Below are 14527 nucleotides of genomic sequence, written 5' to 3' on the forward strand. Positions count from 1 at the left end.
TGCCCGGGAGAACGGGGTGGCCGTCTGGGGTCACACCTCCCCCAAGCTCCCACGGGCCGCCCCTGGTCTCTCTGCGCTGACGACCCCCTCCCCGCCGCGGGGACGAGGGGAGTCGGAGAAACCGGGGGGAATCCCCCGTCGAGGGCGCCTTCGGGTTCCTGCCTGCAGGGCCTGCGCCGCCCACTAGAGGGCGCCTGGACTCCAGGGCTGGCCAGGGATTTGGTCGCCTCGTCCGAAGAGACAAGCCGCAGCGGAGGGACTCCTGGCCGGGGGGGGGGTCTGAGCGGCTCATTTCTTCCCCAAGAGCCCCCCCCCCCATCCTAACTGGTAGCCCTCTGCGCAGGCAGGGAGGCGCCCCGCTCCCCACCCCACTTAGTGGCCAGGTCTGCCCCTTCCGGAGCGAGGAGCCCTTTGGACTGGTCCCCGTCTCCGCAAAGCACACCTGCCTGCCTGCCCCACACCTGAGGCCCTGTTTCCAAGGGATGTCCGGGTGGGGCAGGTTGGGAGTCTTGCTGGCGCTTTGGATTAGCTAACTGGTGGGGAGATCGCGCAAGGGAAAGGGGGCGCAGCTGACCCCCCCCCCAAAGCAGGGCTTGCGGTCACCGTGAAGCAGCTGGCAAAGATGCAATGGGTCGTGGCCCTCCTGTCAGAGGGGCTGCCGAAGATGCGGGAGCTGAAGATCCAGCCCTCGGTCAGATCCAGTCCCCTCCCCCGCCTCACCCTCTGGCTTGGTTCTGTGTATTTTCTACTTTGCAAATGAAAACTAGCTTGGCTTTTCTGGTCTCATCAGCGTTTTAAAAAAATGATTTCTTTGCAATTTGTGACCTCTCCATTTTAATATCACTTGGGAGGCTTCTCACTAAGTGTCCTCTCAGCAGCTCAGTCCAGGAATACAGAGTTATCTTTAAGAGGATCTCCAAAATTAGGTTAACAGGAGCTCTGGTTGTGCACAGAATGACCCCTGGGGACTGGCAGAGCCAGGGCAGGATTCCTGCCAAGGAGGCCAACTCCATGCCCACCTCCGTGAGGCACAGGAGAGGTGGGCAGGTTCCATACACGGAATGGGGCAGCAGCAGCAGCAGCAACAACAACAACAACAATACTGCCCTCACTCCCTGTCTGGCCACACTCAGGGCCAAGGACTAGGATGGGGTTGCTGAGTCCCAGGATGTTAAACTCCCCCAGGGAGAGGAATTAGGATGAGAAGCCAGGAGGCAGAGGGGTGGGAGGGAAGCAACTGTCCACCAGGCCCAGCAGTCTCACCATCGGAAGGCTGGAACCAGCAGTTCCTAGACATTTTTCAGCCACCCGGCCCCTGGTTCCATCAACCTATTCCTGGTGCCCCCTACCCTGTCCTACAAAAAGCAATATTCAGAATAGTGGTTTGCATGACCCACTATAGAAGAGAACAGCGCAACAGAATTCAAAACAGGAGCAGCTAATTGAACATTTATTCAAAATCCAATTAAAGTTACATAGTTTAATTAATTTGACAAAAGTGATGAACTTGATCCAGTGATAGATGCTTCTCAAAGCCTGATGGTCATTTATACCTCCAGCCCCCCCCCATCACCCCCTGGCACCCCCTTGGGGAATCCCAGGGGGTGGTACCATCCACTCTGGGAACCACTGAGCTAAACCATCTCATTTCTTCTGCCTTTTTGTCCAGGTTCAGACTCTTTTCTCTCTTCCTTTCTGTGGGAAAGAGAAATCAAGGAGAACCAGAAACCAACAGGAGGCAAAGGGAGGACATTTTGACACCCGGTGGTCAAGAAGGTGATCATCCTGCCTTTGTGGGGATAAGCCAGTGGAGGGCTTCTGTTTTTTAAACCACCCTTAAGAAGACAGTTTCCCCCTTTGCCTCTGAAGACCTGGTGATCCCACTTGGGGGGGGGGCATCCACAAACCCTGCGAGGAGCCTCAGTGCCCCCTTGCCCAGAATCAGGTACTGGCAAGGGGGGGGGGAGCAGAGCCGGAGTCTGACTCAGGGAAGAGGCAGGTCAGGCAAAGGAGGGACCAGGGGCATCCCCCACCCTCTCCTGCCCCACTGTCTCCCAGAACCAGCCGGAAGAGCAGAGGCAGCTTCCAGGCAAGCAGAGGTGGGGGGGGGGGATAAATAAGGAGGTGGAGGGGGATGGCTTCCGGCTGCTGCCAATGAAGGATGTCAAGGAAATAATTTGTTGGAAGCCAACAAGAGTGGCAGGGATAACCCAGTCAGATGGTTGGCATCCTCATCCTCATCCTCTGCTCCACAGAGTGAGGTACAGTATAGCTGCCTAGACACAAGGCTGGTTTGCGTGGGGATTCAGGGCAGTGGAAACTGCTGTGTCAGCTTTGACAATAGTCAGCTGTCTCCCGTGTGCATTCCTTGGGCTGGGAAGGGCTCCTGACACCCAGGCATGCAGGAGATGATCCCAGGGCAAGACTGGATCATAGAATTGTAGAGTTGGAAGGGATCTCAAGGGTCATCCAGTCCAATCCCCTGCAATGCAGAATGTCTTTGAACTGTAAGGCTCCTGGGGCAGAGACCTCGCTTCTATAGGACACAGTTGGTGCTTTAGAGTTAAAAGCAGAAGGACCAAGCATGGGCAGAGCCAGGATGTAGGTTGGGGTGGCAGGCTTTATGGTGGGGGGGGGGAGCAGAACCGAGGCATCTGTGACATAATTGGTCGGTTAGTATTTACTTGATTTAGGGGGCCAGCTGCCCCTTCCTGCCCCCCGGCTGTGCCCATGGGACCAAAGGCAGTCACAGTCTCCAAGAGAAGGGAGAGCTGGTGCTGTGGGCATCCGTGGGTGGGTGTTTCTTCCACCACCTGGACACCCAGAGCCCCCACTGGTGAAACGGGGTGGGTGTGTCAGTGTCTCGAATTGAAGGTGCTGCTAGAGCTGGCTTGCGGTGTGTGTGTGGGGGGGAGTCCATGCAGGTAATGCCAGAGTCAGACAGCCAGCAAGCAAAGCCAAGGAGGCCTCTGTCCCTGAGCCCCATTTCTAGAGGCGGAGGCTGCCTGGCACCCACAGACCAGGGACCTGAGCCTGGCTGGCATCGTGAGCCTTCTGAAGGAGCAGGTGACAGGAGTCCACTCTGGGCTCCTGAAAGGTGTCCTGGTCAGCCAAACTGCTTTCTCAGACTCTGCTCTGGATTGAAGGGACTCTGAATACCTGAGGGAGGGAGGATTTGCCAAGGAAGCATCTCATTGGCAGAGGGGCCCCACCCCCAGCATCTGCCCCTGTTCAAGCGTATAGTTCTCTCCAGTCAAGAGAGGGCATTGCAGCTGCCCTCACCCAGAACAGGAGCAAGAGGTGTGATGAGGGATGCAACCGGAACCTTTTAGACAGCCAGGCTTATGCACAGTGCTGCTCCAAAGCCTGGAAATCTTTAGAAACAATAACCCATAATTTCCCCTGCTGATATAGGAAACCTGGGCCAATTCCATGACTCACAGACTAAGGGGCCAATAAAAGGACCCCTCCCAAGTTTCTGTATTGTTTCATGCAAGCAGGTAGCAGCAAAATTGCAAGAAGGCAGGCTCTTCTCCATAAGTTTCACTTCTTCAGAATCGCCAAATAATGTGTTTGCTTTTTCTAAATGAATGGACTTGTGAGATCCAGGCTTGTGGCTGAACTGGGGTCACAGGCTAGACAGACCATGGGCCACACTTGAGCAGATTGCAAGCAAGTTTGCTGACAACAAGCCAGCCAAACACACCTCCGCCTTGGCTTTCAGTTCCTTGAAGGTGGATGCTTGTGGGGCAGGAGGAAGAGGATGATGGCCGAGTGACAGGTTTCCTTTTGCAAGGAAGATGAAACACCAGTTTCCCTTGCACAAGACTCCAGAATGGAGAAGCCACCAGAAGGTGCAGCTCATCTCCCTCATGCAACGCAGGGGACCTCCACCTGCCTATGGGGTGGGAAGGTCAGCCATGGGTCCCAGGGGGCAGGTGGGGGGAAGGCAGAACTCCCTGGGCAGAAGGGGATGCAGGGGTGCCAGGAGGACGGGGCCAGCCCATGAGCAGAGGGTGATGCTTCAGGCCTTTTTCCTAGCCATCTTGCTCACTAATTCTGACCCAAAGCAGAGAGAGGGGGGGCCTTGAACCTTCTTTGGCTACACGCCAGCAGCAATTCCCATGGTTTGAGCTGGGAGAGAAGCGTGTGAGCTCCCTGGGGCTGTGGTGCCGAGTCCAGCTTATGAGGCCTTTCCCTGCAGAAAACCCACTGCCGGCTCCCGTGTCCGGGAGGCAGCATGAAGCCTAGTCTGGACTGTACAGGTCTGGGATGAATAAATGCTGGGAGGTCCCTGTCCTTTGGCCCTCATCTGGCCGACCAAGTAGGGCTTGCTTTCCCGTCCAGCTTCTCTGCACCCTCCAGGCCCAGATGCAAGTATGGTCACCCTCAGCCCAGGCCGTGTTCTGGCAAGTGGTCTGCAGAAGGAGAACGTTTTCCTGGCATCTGGTGGGACTAGATGTGGCCGGGCCGTGACCGTAGGATGTGGAGAGGAAGCAATATGTATACCTTCTGTTTCACTGTGTTTCTTAACTGATGTTGACACCATGGCCCCCAAATGTAATTATCCTGGCACTTGCTCTGTGTCTTAATCATCTTGCAGCTGTTGCCAAAGGATAATCTTCCTCTTAATACCAGACAGCGCATCCCAGTTGCCAGCTTTCATGTTTGGAAGTGGCTGACTCATATTTGTACCATCCAGATTCTGGGATTTGTAGCATCTGACAAGCTGCATTAGAACTGCCTTACTGGATCAGATCCGCTAGTGCCCACATTCGGTTAAAGCTGCACTGGCTGCCTGGCCCCTTCCAAGCCCAGCCCAAAGTGCTCTTTATGGCTCAGGACCCGATAGCTTCTGGAATGCCTCTCCAGATATGAATGTATCTGGGTGCCTAAATCTTCAGCTGAGGCCCCACTCCTTGCATTTTTAATATCTTGTTGGAAGCCGCCCAGAGTGGCTGGGGAAACCCAGCCAGATGGGCGGGGTATGAATAACAAATTATTATTATTATTATTATTGAAGGAGAAGAGAAGGGCCTTCTCAGCCACGCTTCCTGCCTGTTTGATGCTCTCCGCAGTGAGGGCCACCTGACACCGACACTGACATATTTTTGGTGTCAGGTAAAAACTTACATTTCCCCCCAGGCTGATGATGATCTTTTTGCTGTTGGTGTGCTGCCAAAACTTCCTGTGGCCGTTATGGTTGGTTGGTTGGTTTGTTTGAGTATATAAGCGGCAACCCATTTTAGTAAGCTTCTCCTAACCTAGGCTGACACTGAGTCCAACAGTTGAAGGTGCCTCACCTGGGAGTCAGCATCCTGAAGTCAGTGGGGTTTGCTGCAAAGCAGATGCGTCCAGGACTCCAGACCAACAGCCCCCCCCCCGAGCACCTGCCCTCCCCTCCCCCTGACTAGTCTACACCTCTCCGTCTCCCAGGGGAATCTCGTAGAAATGAGCAGGCGTCACCAACCTCTCAAGACTTTCTTTTGTCTGGCATTTGGTTCTCTTCCAGTGGGATTGTGTGCAGAATGCAAGGAGGATTTGCAGCCAGATCGCCTGCCTCCTCAGCCTTCAGCTGACAACACTGGGAGGCATCAAGGAACAGTGGCTGACTCAGTGTTGGCAGAAGCGGAGAGGCTGGGAGCTCGATCTTGCCTGCCCTCTGTTCTTCTAAATCTGGCAAGTCTCCCTCCAGGAAGGGATCTGAAAGTGATCCAGGCTCCGGAAGGCGGTTGGCAAAAATGGAGACCCTCAGGTCGAAGCCAAGGCCAAGTTCCGTAGAGACACATGGTTTCAGCCTTCCACCTTGCATATGTTGCTCTATGGAAAAGAGACACACTGAAAGCCTCCTGGTGTCAACACACATTTAGTATTCCTCACCCTCTGCTAACACTTTTGCATGTGGTCCTTTGTATTGATCCTGGACTTCTTGCCCTACTGCATGCAAAGGTTAAGTCTCTTTTGCAAATCAGAGAGGATTTTAGGACAAAGTGTTCTGGGCCAATACTTGGAAGGAAAAGGTAAGTTGAGCTTTATGCCCCTCGCCCAGGACAACACTGGGCTTCCCCAGCCACTTCTGACCTCATTCAATTTGATTATGTACAAGGTTAAAGGCTAACTTTCTGGGGAGGGGGGGCCTGGGGGATGTGCACAACCAGGTGCCCAACAGGAGACAGACCAGCAGAAAGGCCAGAGGGGCTGGGGGGGGGGTTGCGAGGCTACAAAACTTGTGCAGCTGAATAGGTCACTTCAAGCCCAACTGCCAAGCCCTATTTGTTGTTGTTTAGTCGTGTCCGACTCTTCGTGACCCCATGGACCAGAGCACGCCGGGCACTTCTGTCCTCCACTGCCTCCCGCAGTTTGATCAAACTCATGCTGGTAGCTTCAAGAATACCATCCAACCATCTCATCCTCTGTCGTCCCCTTCTCCTTGTGCCCTCCATTTTTCCCAACATCAAGGTCTTTTCCAGGGAGTCTTCTCTTCTCATGAGGTGGCCAAAGTATTGGAGCCTCAGCTTCACGATCTGTCTTTCCAGTGAACACTCAGGGCTTATTTCCTTAGGAATGGAGAGGTTTGATCTTCTTGTAGTCCATGGGACTCTCAAGAGTCTCCTCCAGCACCATAATTCAAAAGCATCAATTCTTCGGCAGTCAGCCTTCTTTATGGTCCTGCTCTCACTTCCATACATCACTACTGGGAAAACCATAGCTTTTATTTTACGGACCTTTGTTGGCAAGGTGATGTCTCTAGTTTTTAAGATGCTGTCTAGGTTTGTCATTGCTTTTCTCCCAAGAAGCAGGCGTCTTTTAATTTTGTGACTGCTGTCACCATCTGCTCACTTTCTGCCATCAAGGTTGTGTCATCTGCATATCTGAGGTTGTTGATATTTCTTCCGGCAATCTTAATTCCGGCTTGGGATTCATCCAGCCCAGCCTTTCGCATGATGAATTCATCCAGCCCAGCCTTTCACATGATGAATTCTGCATATAATATGAATTCTGCAAGCCCCATTGGGGGCCTCTAAATTGGTGGGTCCTTGGGAAGTCTGAAACATCTGTCCTAATCCTGGCTCTCAAATGGCTACTGGTCCTGAGGGCCACACTCTGCCTCCCCAGTCAGAGGCAGCCGGGCTTCTGGTCACAAGGAGCTGGAAACGACAGGAGGGGAGAGTTGTTGTTGTTGCTGCTGCTGCTGCTGCTGCTGGGTTCCCCAGTGGGCGTCTGGTTGGCATTGTGAGAAGGGGATGCTGGACTAGATGGGCTCCGTTGGGCCTGATCCAGCAGCCAGGCTCTTCTCATGTTCCTGACAACTTAGTGAAAAGGCCCATTTTAAAGTGCCATGGTGAGGACTTAGGAATGTGCCCAGCTGTGTTCATGTAGCAAAGTATTCCTGCACTTAAGCCTAGGTTGTTTATATACGTAATTCCTTGATAGCCAAATTGTAGTCTTTTGTCATTTTTAAATTTATTGGCGCGTTCTGTATTTTGCATTTTCCAATGCTGTGTATTTCTACGTTTGGGTGTTTACTGTAAGCTGCTTTGGGCACAGCCGGTGCCGAATTTACGTATAAGCTAATCAAGCTCTTGTTAGGGCCCCACTCTCTTGGGGGCCCCCAAAAAATTTAAAGGAAAAAATAAAACTGGACGTACATTTCCAAAATAGAAGATAAAAAACAAATAAAATCAAACCTCCATGTTGTGCAGAGGCTGCTGTGATGTACATATTTTGCTAGGTGCAAATGCCTTGAGATACCTATGAGGTCCATCAATGATCATAAAGCATATATTCAACCCCCAAAACAGCGACCATTTGTTGTTGACAAAGGACGGCTGGACATAGAAAGGGCCCCATTACCTTCAGGAGCTGAGGGCCACATCAAACCTCAATCCGGCCCTGCTCGACCGAGAGGGCGCGAGCTCCGGGAGGGAAGAGGGCGGGCAGAGAGACCCCGCCGACCCTCCGCCGCCTCCCTCGGAGGACCCGTCTCAAGAAACCCGGCGGCGGCGGAGGGACCCGGGGGCGGGCGGGCGGCGAGGCCCCGCCCCTCGCGGCTGGAGGAAGGAAGGGGCGGGCTCTGGCCCCGCGGAGGGCCAATGGGCAGCCTCCCCGGCCGCCGGGCCCCGCGCATTGGCTGGCGGGCGCCGGCCCGGGCTGGGTCGCATCCCGCCGCCCAGGCAAGATGGCGGCGGCGGCGTCGGCGTCTGAGGCGGCGGCGGCGGCAGCGGGAGGCGGCGCGGCCGGGCGGGGATGAGCCCCGGCGCCCTCGCGCCCCACGCCGCCCTCGCGCGCCTGGCCATGGCCCGCCTGGCCGACTACTTCGTGGTGGTGGCCTTCGCGCACGGGAAGCGCGGTGAGTCGGGGGGGGGGGCGGCGAGGAGGCGGAAGGGGGAGGGAGCGAGGCCCCGCCGCGGAGCCCCCGGCAGACCGGGCCCGGCCCGCCAGGCTCCCGGAGAGGCTGCCCGGGGGCCGCCGGGCGGGGGCGGAAGGGCGGACCTCGGGTGCGCGGCAGGCCCGGCACCTCCTCGCCGCCCTCTCCTGCCAATGAAGGCAGCCGCCTCGGGCCGGGGGGTTGGTTTGCACGGCCCGCAGGTGCACGTGAGAACCCGAGCTTGGCAGGTGCGTCGCCCACGTGGGAGGCTGCGCCGGATGCAGATCGCGTGAGAAGCCCCCCCCCCCCGCAGCTCCCGGTGCGCTGCGCGGCTGTCTGGCGGGTTTGGGGCGGGAGGTGGGGCTGCGGGTTTGGATGGGAAGGGGCTGGGCGCCGAGGGGGGGGAGAGATGCTGAGGCCGGGATGGGTCTCTGGAGGGCTTTGGGTCTTGACTAGGCGCTGCAGCTCTTCTTCTGCTTCCTGGTACCTGAGTCATCAGGTAGATCCTGGCCCGAGAAAGGCAGGTCTCTGCACGTCGAGCCGGTGAACCTGCTGCTCCTCTGTTTCGGGCTCCCGGGCCTCTCGCCCTGTCTTTCAGGGTCTCTTGGCCGGTTTCCGCCTCTAGACTGCATTGCGTGGCAGCTGCAGAGGAGGGCTTTTCGCATTTAGGGTTCTGTTGCTGAAATTGCCTTGAGAGTTAGACGGAGGGGGGGTTTTGTTGGGTTATTTTGGGCAACAGTCTCCTCCCACACGCCTGTTTCATACCGAAGGAAACGGGTTTCTGTGCTCTTCGGTCTTTCAGTGGCACAATGATGTTTGACAGCTCCTTTTTGGGGGTATTCAAGGAAAGACTGAATCGACATCTTTCAGGGATGCTTCAGGTAAAGAGTCTAGAATTTCAGAGAGAAGGGCCTTGGGGGGACCATTCATTGCAGCACATTTCCTTAGCAGGCTATCGTCTAGCTAAAACTTGATGTTTCAGTCTTCTCCCAGCTTCCTCTGGAAGCTTCCAGGGAATTATTTAAGTCAGTCTTTTACATTGCAATTCATACGTTTCTTAAACAGTTGCTATGACAATTAAATAGTAGTTATTAAGTACATTATTCAGCTGTGATTCCTGCTTTGGAGGGGATTGTAGATGATCACTGGGGGTCCCTTCCAAGTCTATAATTCTGTGGAGCCTTTATAACATCTAGGAGTTTTATCCAGAGTCACTTGTATAAAGTTGGCTGTTTGTTTTGAAATCAGTATTACAAAAAAAAACCCAAGTAAATAAAACCCATTCAAATTCTCCATAACCTAAGCCACTCCAGCTTCAATCCAGCAGATGGGACAAAAATTACTCATGCAGCCCACGTGTGTTTTGCTCTATAGATATGTGTTAAGAAAGGGGAGCAATTGTGAAATCAAGGATTTCTGTTGGTCTCTTGGTACCCATGAAAGATCACTCACTGGAAGGCTGTCCAGAAATAAGAGCTGGTACTCACTGGCAGGAAAGAGAGGGATGCGGTAGATGTGTGTGCTGTTTGGCTGCCATTGGCTGCCAATGTCTAAATAGTCACAGTTTGCACATGGCATGTTTATGATGCTTGACTTCAAAAAGTTTCCTCTTTTTGCCTCCATTTTTCTTTACTTAGATAAACAGATTCCATGGAAATGGATTCATTTGTAAGAGACGGACAGTTCAAGCGTTTGCTGATCTGCTTTTAGTCACAATTCAACACATTGGGCGTTACTTTTATAGAATTGTGCGGCTGAGGTTTGGGAACAATTGGGGGCCTACCTTCTCCATGAGATCAGGAGGAAGCCCATCCCTGGGTCCCATATGGGAGGGGGCCTGCTGCTCAGTGGGTGCACCTTGAAGATGGGGCTCCTTGACCCTGGCAGTATGGCCGATCCCCTCCCTTACGAGGGAGCTGGGTATGTTTAGCCTGGAAAAGAGGAGACTGAGAGGAGATAGGGTAGCCACCTTCCAGTATCCTCTGGAGGTGGCAGGATCCAAGTGAATGGCTTCAAGTGACAGGAAAGGAGATTCTGACTAAACAACAGGAAGAACTTTCTGACAGTAAGAGCTATTCGACAGTGGTAAGGATCCCCTTGGTAGATGGTACCTCCTTGGTAGAGGAGGTTGGATGGCCACCAGTAACCCAGTTTTCAGGCGCCATGTGGCACCTAACTTGTCTACCTGGCTTTCTAACACTGATTTACACCAGTTCCCGATTTGTTACGGGGCCAAGTTCAAGGTGTTACTATGGGTCTATAAAGCCCTTAACAGAACAGCAATATATTCTCCAGAAAACTTTAATGGTTTAGTTAAGCATGCTATCACTGAGTAAATTTTCATTTAACTATACACATCAAATTTAAATGTGATCTTGTGGATGTAATCTTAGAGCCTCTGTCTATAACAGGGGTAGGCAATCTAAGGCCCGTGGGCCGGATGTGGTCCAATTGCTTTCTCAATCTGGCCTGCGGATGGTACGGGAATCAGTGTGTTTTTACATGAGTAGAATGTGCCCTTTTATTTAACATGCATCTCTGGGTTATTTGTGGGGCCTGCCTGGTGTTTTTACATGAGGAGAATGTGTGCTTTTATTTAAAATGCATCTCTGGGTTATTTGTGAGGCATAGGAATTCGTTCTCCCCCCCGCCCCATATAGTCCGGCCCACCACATGGTCTGAGTGACAGTGGGACAGTGGACCGGCCCATGACTTAAAAAGGTTGCTGACCCCAGGTCTATAATCTTTGAGAATTCTGGGAAAACAGGTGAGGTCCTGTAGACTGGAGGCAGGCAGATGTCCTCATCTTCAAAAAGGGGGAAAAAGAAGATCCAGGTAACTACTGACTGGTGAGCTTCACATTGATATTAGGAAAGTTTCTGGAAAAGATTATTAAAAAGATGGTCTGTGAGCACCTAGAAAAGGTTGCTGTGATTACTCAGCATGGGGTTCTCAAAAAACCAGTTATGCCAAACCAGTCTCATTATTTTTTGATGGAGTTGCAAGCTTGGTGGATCAGGGAAATGCTGTGGGTGTATTGTATCTCGATTTCAGTAAGGCTTTTGACAAAGTTCCTCATGATATTCTTGTGGCGAAGCTGGTAAAATCTGGGCTGAAGTAACTGTTTGTAGCTGGTTGCCTACCCAAAGCCAAAGGGTGGTCATTAATGATTCCTCATCATCCTGGAAAAAGTGACAAGTTGGGTGCCAAAGCTGATTTCCTGGGCCTGTTGTGGTAACCAGAGTTCGGAATTACTAGGGCGCAAGGTGCATTTAGCATCTAAAGGTTCTCCATTTGCGAGCACCTCCAAAAGTCCGAGTGCCATTTTTTGCCCCTGGTTGACACTCAAATATTATTGAAATGTATGTCCTTTGAAGGCTCAAAGTATATGTTAAGGATAGACTATATGTTATGGAGTTTTAAAATAAAGAGTAGAGTGTTTTGAAAACGGGAAGTATGGTATCAATATTTTTCAACACCATTAAGCATGTATTAACAATTTCTGCTAAAAATGTGATATTAACAATGTGTCATTTATGTGAATTGCATATTAATTCATGCTTATCAAAATAATAAATAAAAAGTGTTGCTGACCCCCGCAGAGGTGACTAGACATTCTGTTTTGGTGCCCATAAACCAGGTCCCAGAAGCCATTTGCCTTCTAACTTTTCTATCCCAGTGATTGTAAAGGTTTTGGATGAAGGAATTGAGGTGATGCTCATATTTGCAGATGACACCAAACTGCGAGGGGCAGAAGACAGAATCAGGATTCACGATGACCGTAACAGATTGGAAAACTTGAATTTCAATAGGCTGTTGTACTTAGACAGGAAGAACCAACTGCACAAATATAACATGGGGGACACGTGGCTTGCCAGTAGTATGTGTGAAAAGGACCTAGGGATCTAAGTGGACCACCAGCTTAACATGAGTCAACAGTGTGATGCAGCAGCGAAAAAAAGCTAAAACAATTCTAGGCTGCATCAACAGAAGTCTGGTGTCCAAATCAAGGAAAGTAATAGTACCACTCTATTCTGCCTTAGTCACACCACACTTGGAGTACTACTGTGTCCAGTTCTGGGCACCACAATTTAAGAAGCATATTGACAATCTGCAAGGTGTGCAGTGGAGGGTCTGGAAGCCAAGCCTTAGGAGGAACAGTTGATGGAGTTGGGTATGTTTAGCCTGGAAAAAGGGAGACGTGGGAGGAGATACGATAGCCATTTTCAAATATCTAAAGGGCTGTCATATGGAAGGTGGAACAAGCCTGTTTTTGAATGTTCTGGAGGGGAGGACCCAAACCAATGGATTCAAGTTACAAGAAAGGCGATTCCAAGTGAATACCAGAAAGTACTGGGACAGTAGGAGCTGTTTGGCCGTGGAATGGTCTCCCTTAGGAGGTGGGGGCTCCTCTTCCTTGGAGGTTTTTAAGTAGAAGTTGGGTGGCCATCTGTCATGGGGGCTTTAGCTGAGATTCCTGCACTAGATGACCCTGGCGATCCCATCCAACTCTACGGTTCTGTGATTGTAGACATTTACCGTACATGCTCGTGTTCAGAGTTAATTTCAAAACTAGTTATTTTTAGAGACGCTTATTATCATTGGAAGTAAAAGGTAAAGGGGCCCCTGACCATTAGGTCCAGTCGTGACCGACTCTGGGGTTGCGGCGCTCATCTCACTTTATTGGCCGAGGGAGCCGATGTACAGCTTCCGGGTCATGTGGCCAGCATGACTAAGCCGCTTCTGGCGAACCAGAGCAGCGCACGGAAACGCTGTTTACCTTCCTGCCGGAGCGGTACCTGTTTATCTACTTGCACTTTTGATGTGCTTTCGAACTGCTAGGTTGGCAGGAGCAGGGACCGAACAATGGGAGCTCACCCTGTTGCGGGGATTTGAACCGCCAATCTTCTGATCGGCAAGTCCTAGGCTCTGTAGTTTAACCCACAGCGCCACCTGCGTCCCTATTATTGGAAGTATACAATTTAAATAAAATTATTAGCGGTTTTTTTTTCTTTTTACAAAACTTGTTTATTCATAACTGCCCTGATGCCACCCTTTTTAAATATGTGAGTGACTCTTGTAGTTGGCATTTTATGAAGGTCTGACATCAGTGATCCTTTTGCTGTGGAGGGCTCATGCCCTTTGCCTGTGTTTGGAACTATCAGCCCTTTGGCTCCTCACCTGTGGAATAATTCAGGAAAGGCTGCCTTAGCCCAGAGGCTTTGGTGAAACCAGCCTATGGAGCGCCAGGCCAAGTCTTCCGCCCAGGCTCTCTCCCTCGTGTGGTGGTGGGCTTGCTGGCATTATTCCTGCCCACAGCCACCCCTTCATTCCTGCCTTCTGATCCCCTCTTCCACCACATTGCTTTCTGCAGCATGTTCTGTTCTCTGCCCATAATGTTCCCGCGGCATTTATCCAAACTCCCCCACTTTCCTGGTCTGAGGGAAAATAACAAGAGTAGCTCCTGGAAGCCCCCTGCCTCCTGTCCCTTTGGTTCTTCCTCCTTAGCCACCCTGCCCTTTACTGTAGCATCCATGAGCTTGCCAGCTCAGGCAATTTCGACTCCTGCAGCTTCCCCCAAGGCTTTCGTCCAGTGCTTTTTCCAAGTACACTTTGCATCACATCACGTTATGCTTGTAATCCACAGCCTGGTACGTAGGAGGGCTTTATTTCACGTGGCAGGGGGGCAGCCTTTGAGATGGCAACTCTTCTATGGTATGTGTTTCTGATAGTAACTAGATCAGGGGTCAGCAACCTAAGGCCCATGGGCCGGAAGCGGCCTGCAGAGGTTGTTTGACCGGCCCCCGAGCCGCCCCCGAACCGAGCTGCCTGCTCGTGCGCTGCGCTAAACTGGCACAGCATGGTGCGAGGACTCGCTTCCGCAGTGCTGGAAATCACAGGTGCACACACTCACAATCTGGCCCACGGAGGGATCTCTGGGGGACTAATCCGGCCCAGGCAAGATAAACCTTGCTGACCCCTGAACTAGATTGAGGCTGAAGGTTTGACAGGGGATGCACACTTCCCAGTTTTTTTCCTCCTTGTTGGCTAATCTAGCAACTTCTTGATGGGGCCCTGGCAGACAGAGCTTGCTGCCTGCCCCAATGAATTGGCGGCCCCCCACTTGTCCCAGGGGCCGGAGCATTGGGCATCCGGCCA

General features: G+C 52.2%; 1 protein-coding gene across 4 annotated transcripts in view; it reads left to right on the top strand.

Moving 5' to 3' along the window:
• Positions 1 to 8197: 8197 nt before the first annotated feature.
• Positions 8198 to 14527, top strand: part of SBF1 (SET binding factor 1) — a 49718-nt gene continuing 43388 nt past the window's right edge. For 2 of the 4 annotated variants that reach the window (XM_079992122.1, XM_079992121.1), the window contains exon 1: positions 8198 to 8350. In XM_079992122.1, coding sequence (XP_079848248.1) covers positions 8248 to 8350 — 103 coding nt within the window. In that variant the 5' untranslated portion in view covers positions 8198 to 8247. The remainder of the gene's footprint in view (positions 8351 to 14527) is intronic. The other 2 variants (XM_079992123.1, XM_079992124.1) reach the window with 1 other exon arrangement.

The sequence above is a fragment of the Podarcis cretensis genome (assembly GCF_951804945.1).
Source record: "Podarcis cretensis genome assembly, chromosome: 10".
Classification (NCBI taxonomy): Eukaryota; Metazoa; Chordata; class Lepidosauria; order Squamata; family Lacertidae; genus Podarcis; species Podarcis cretensis.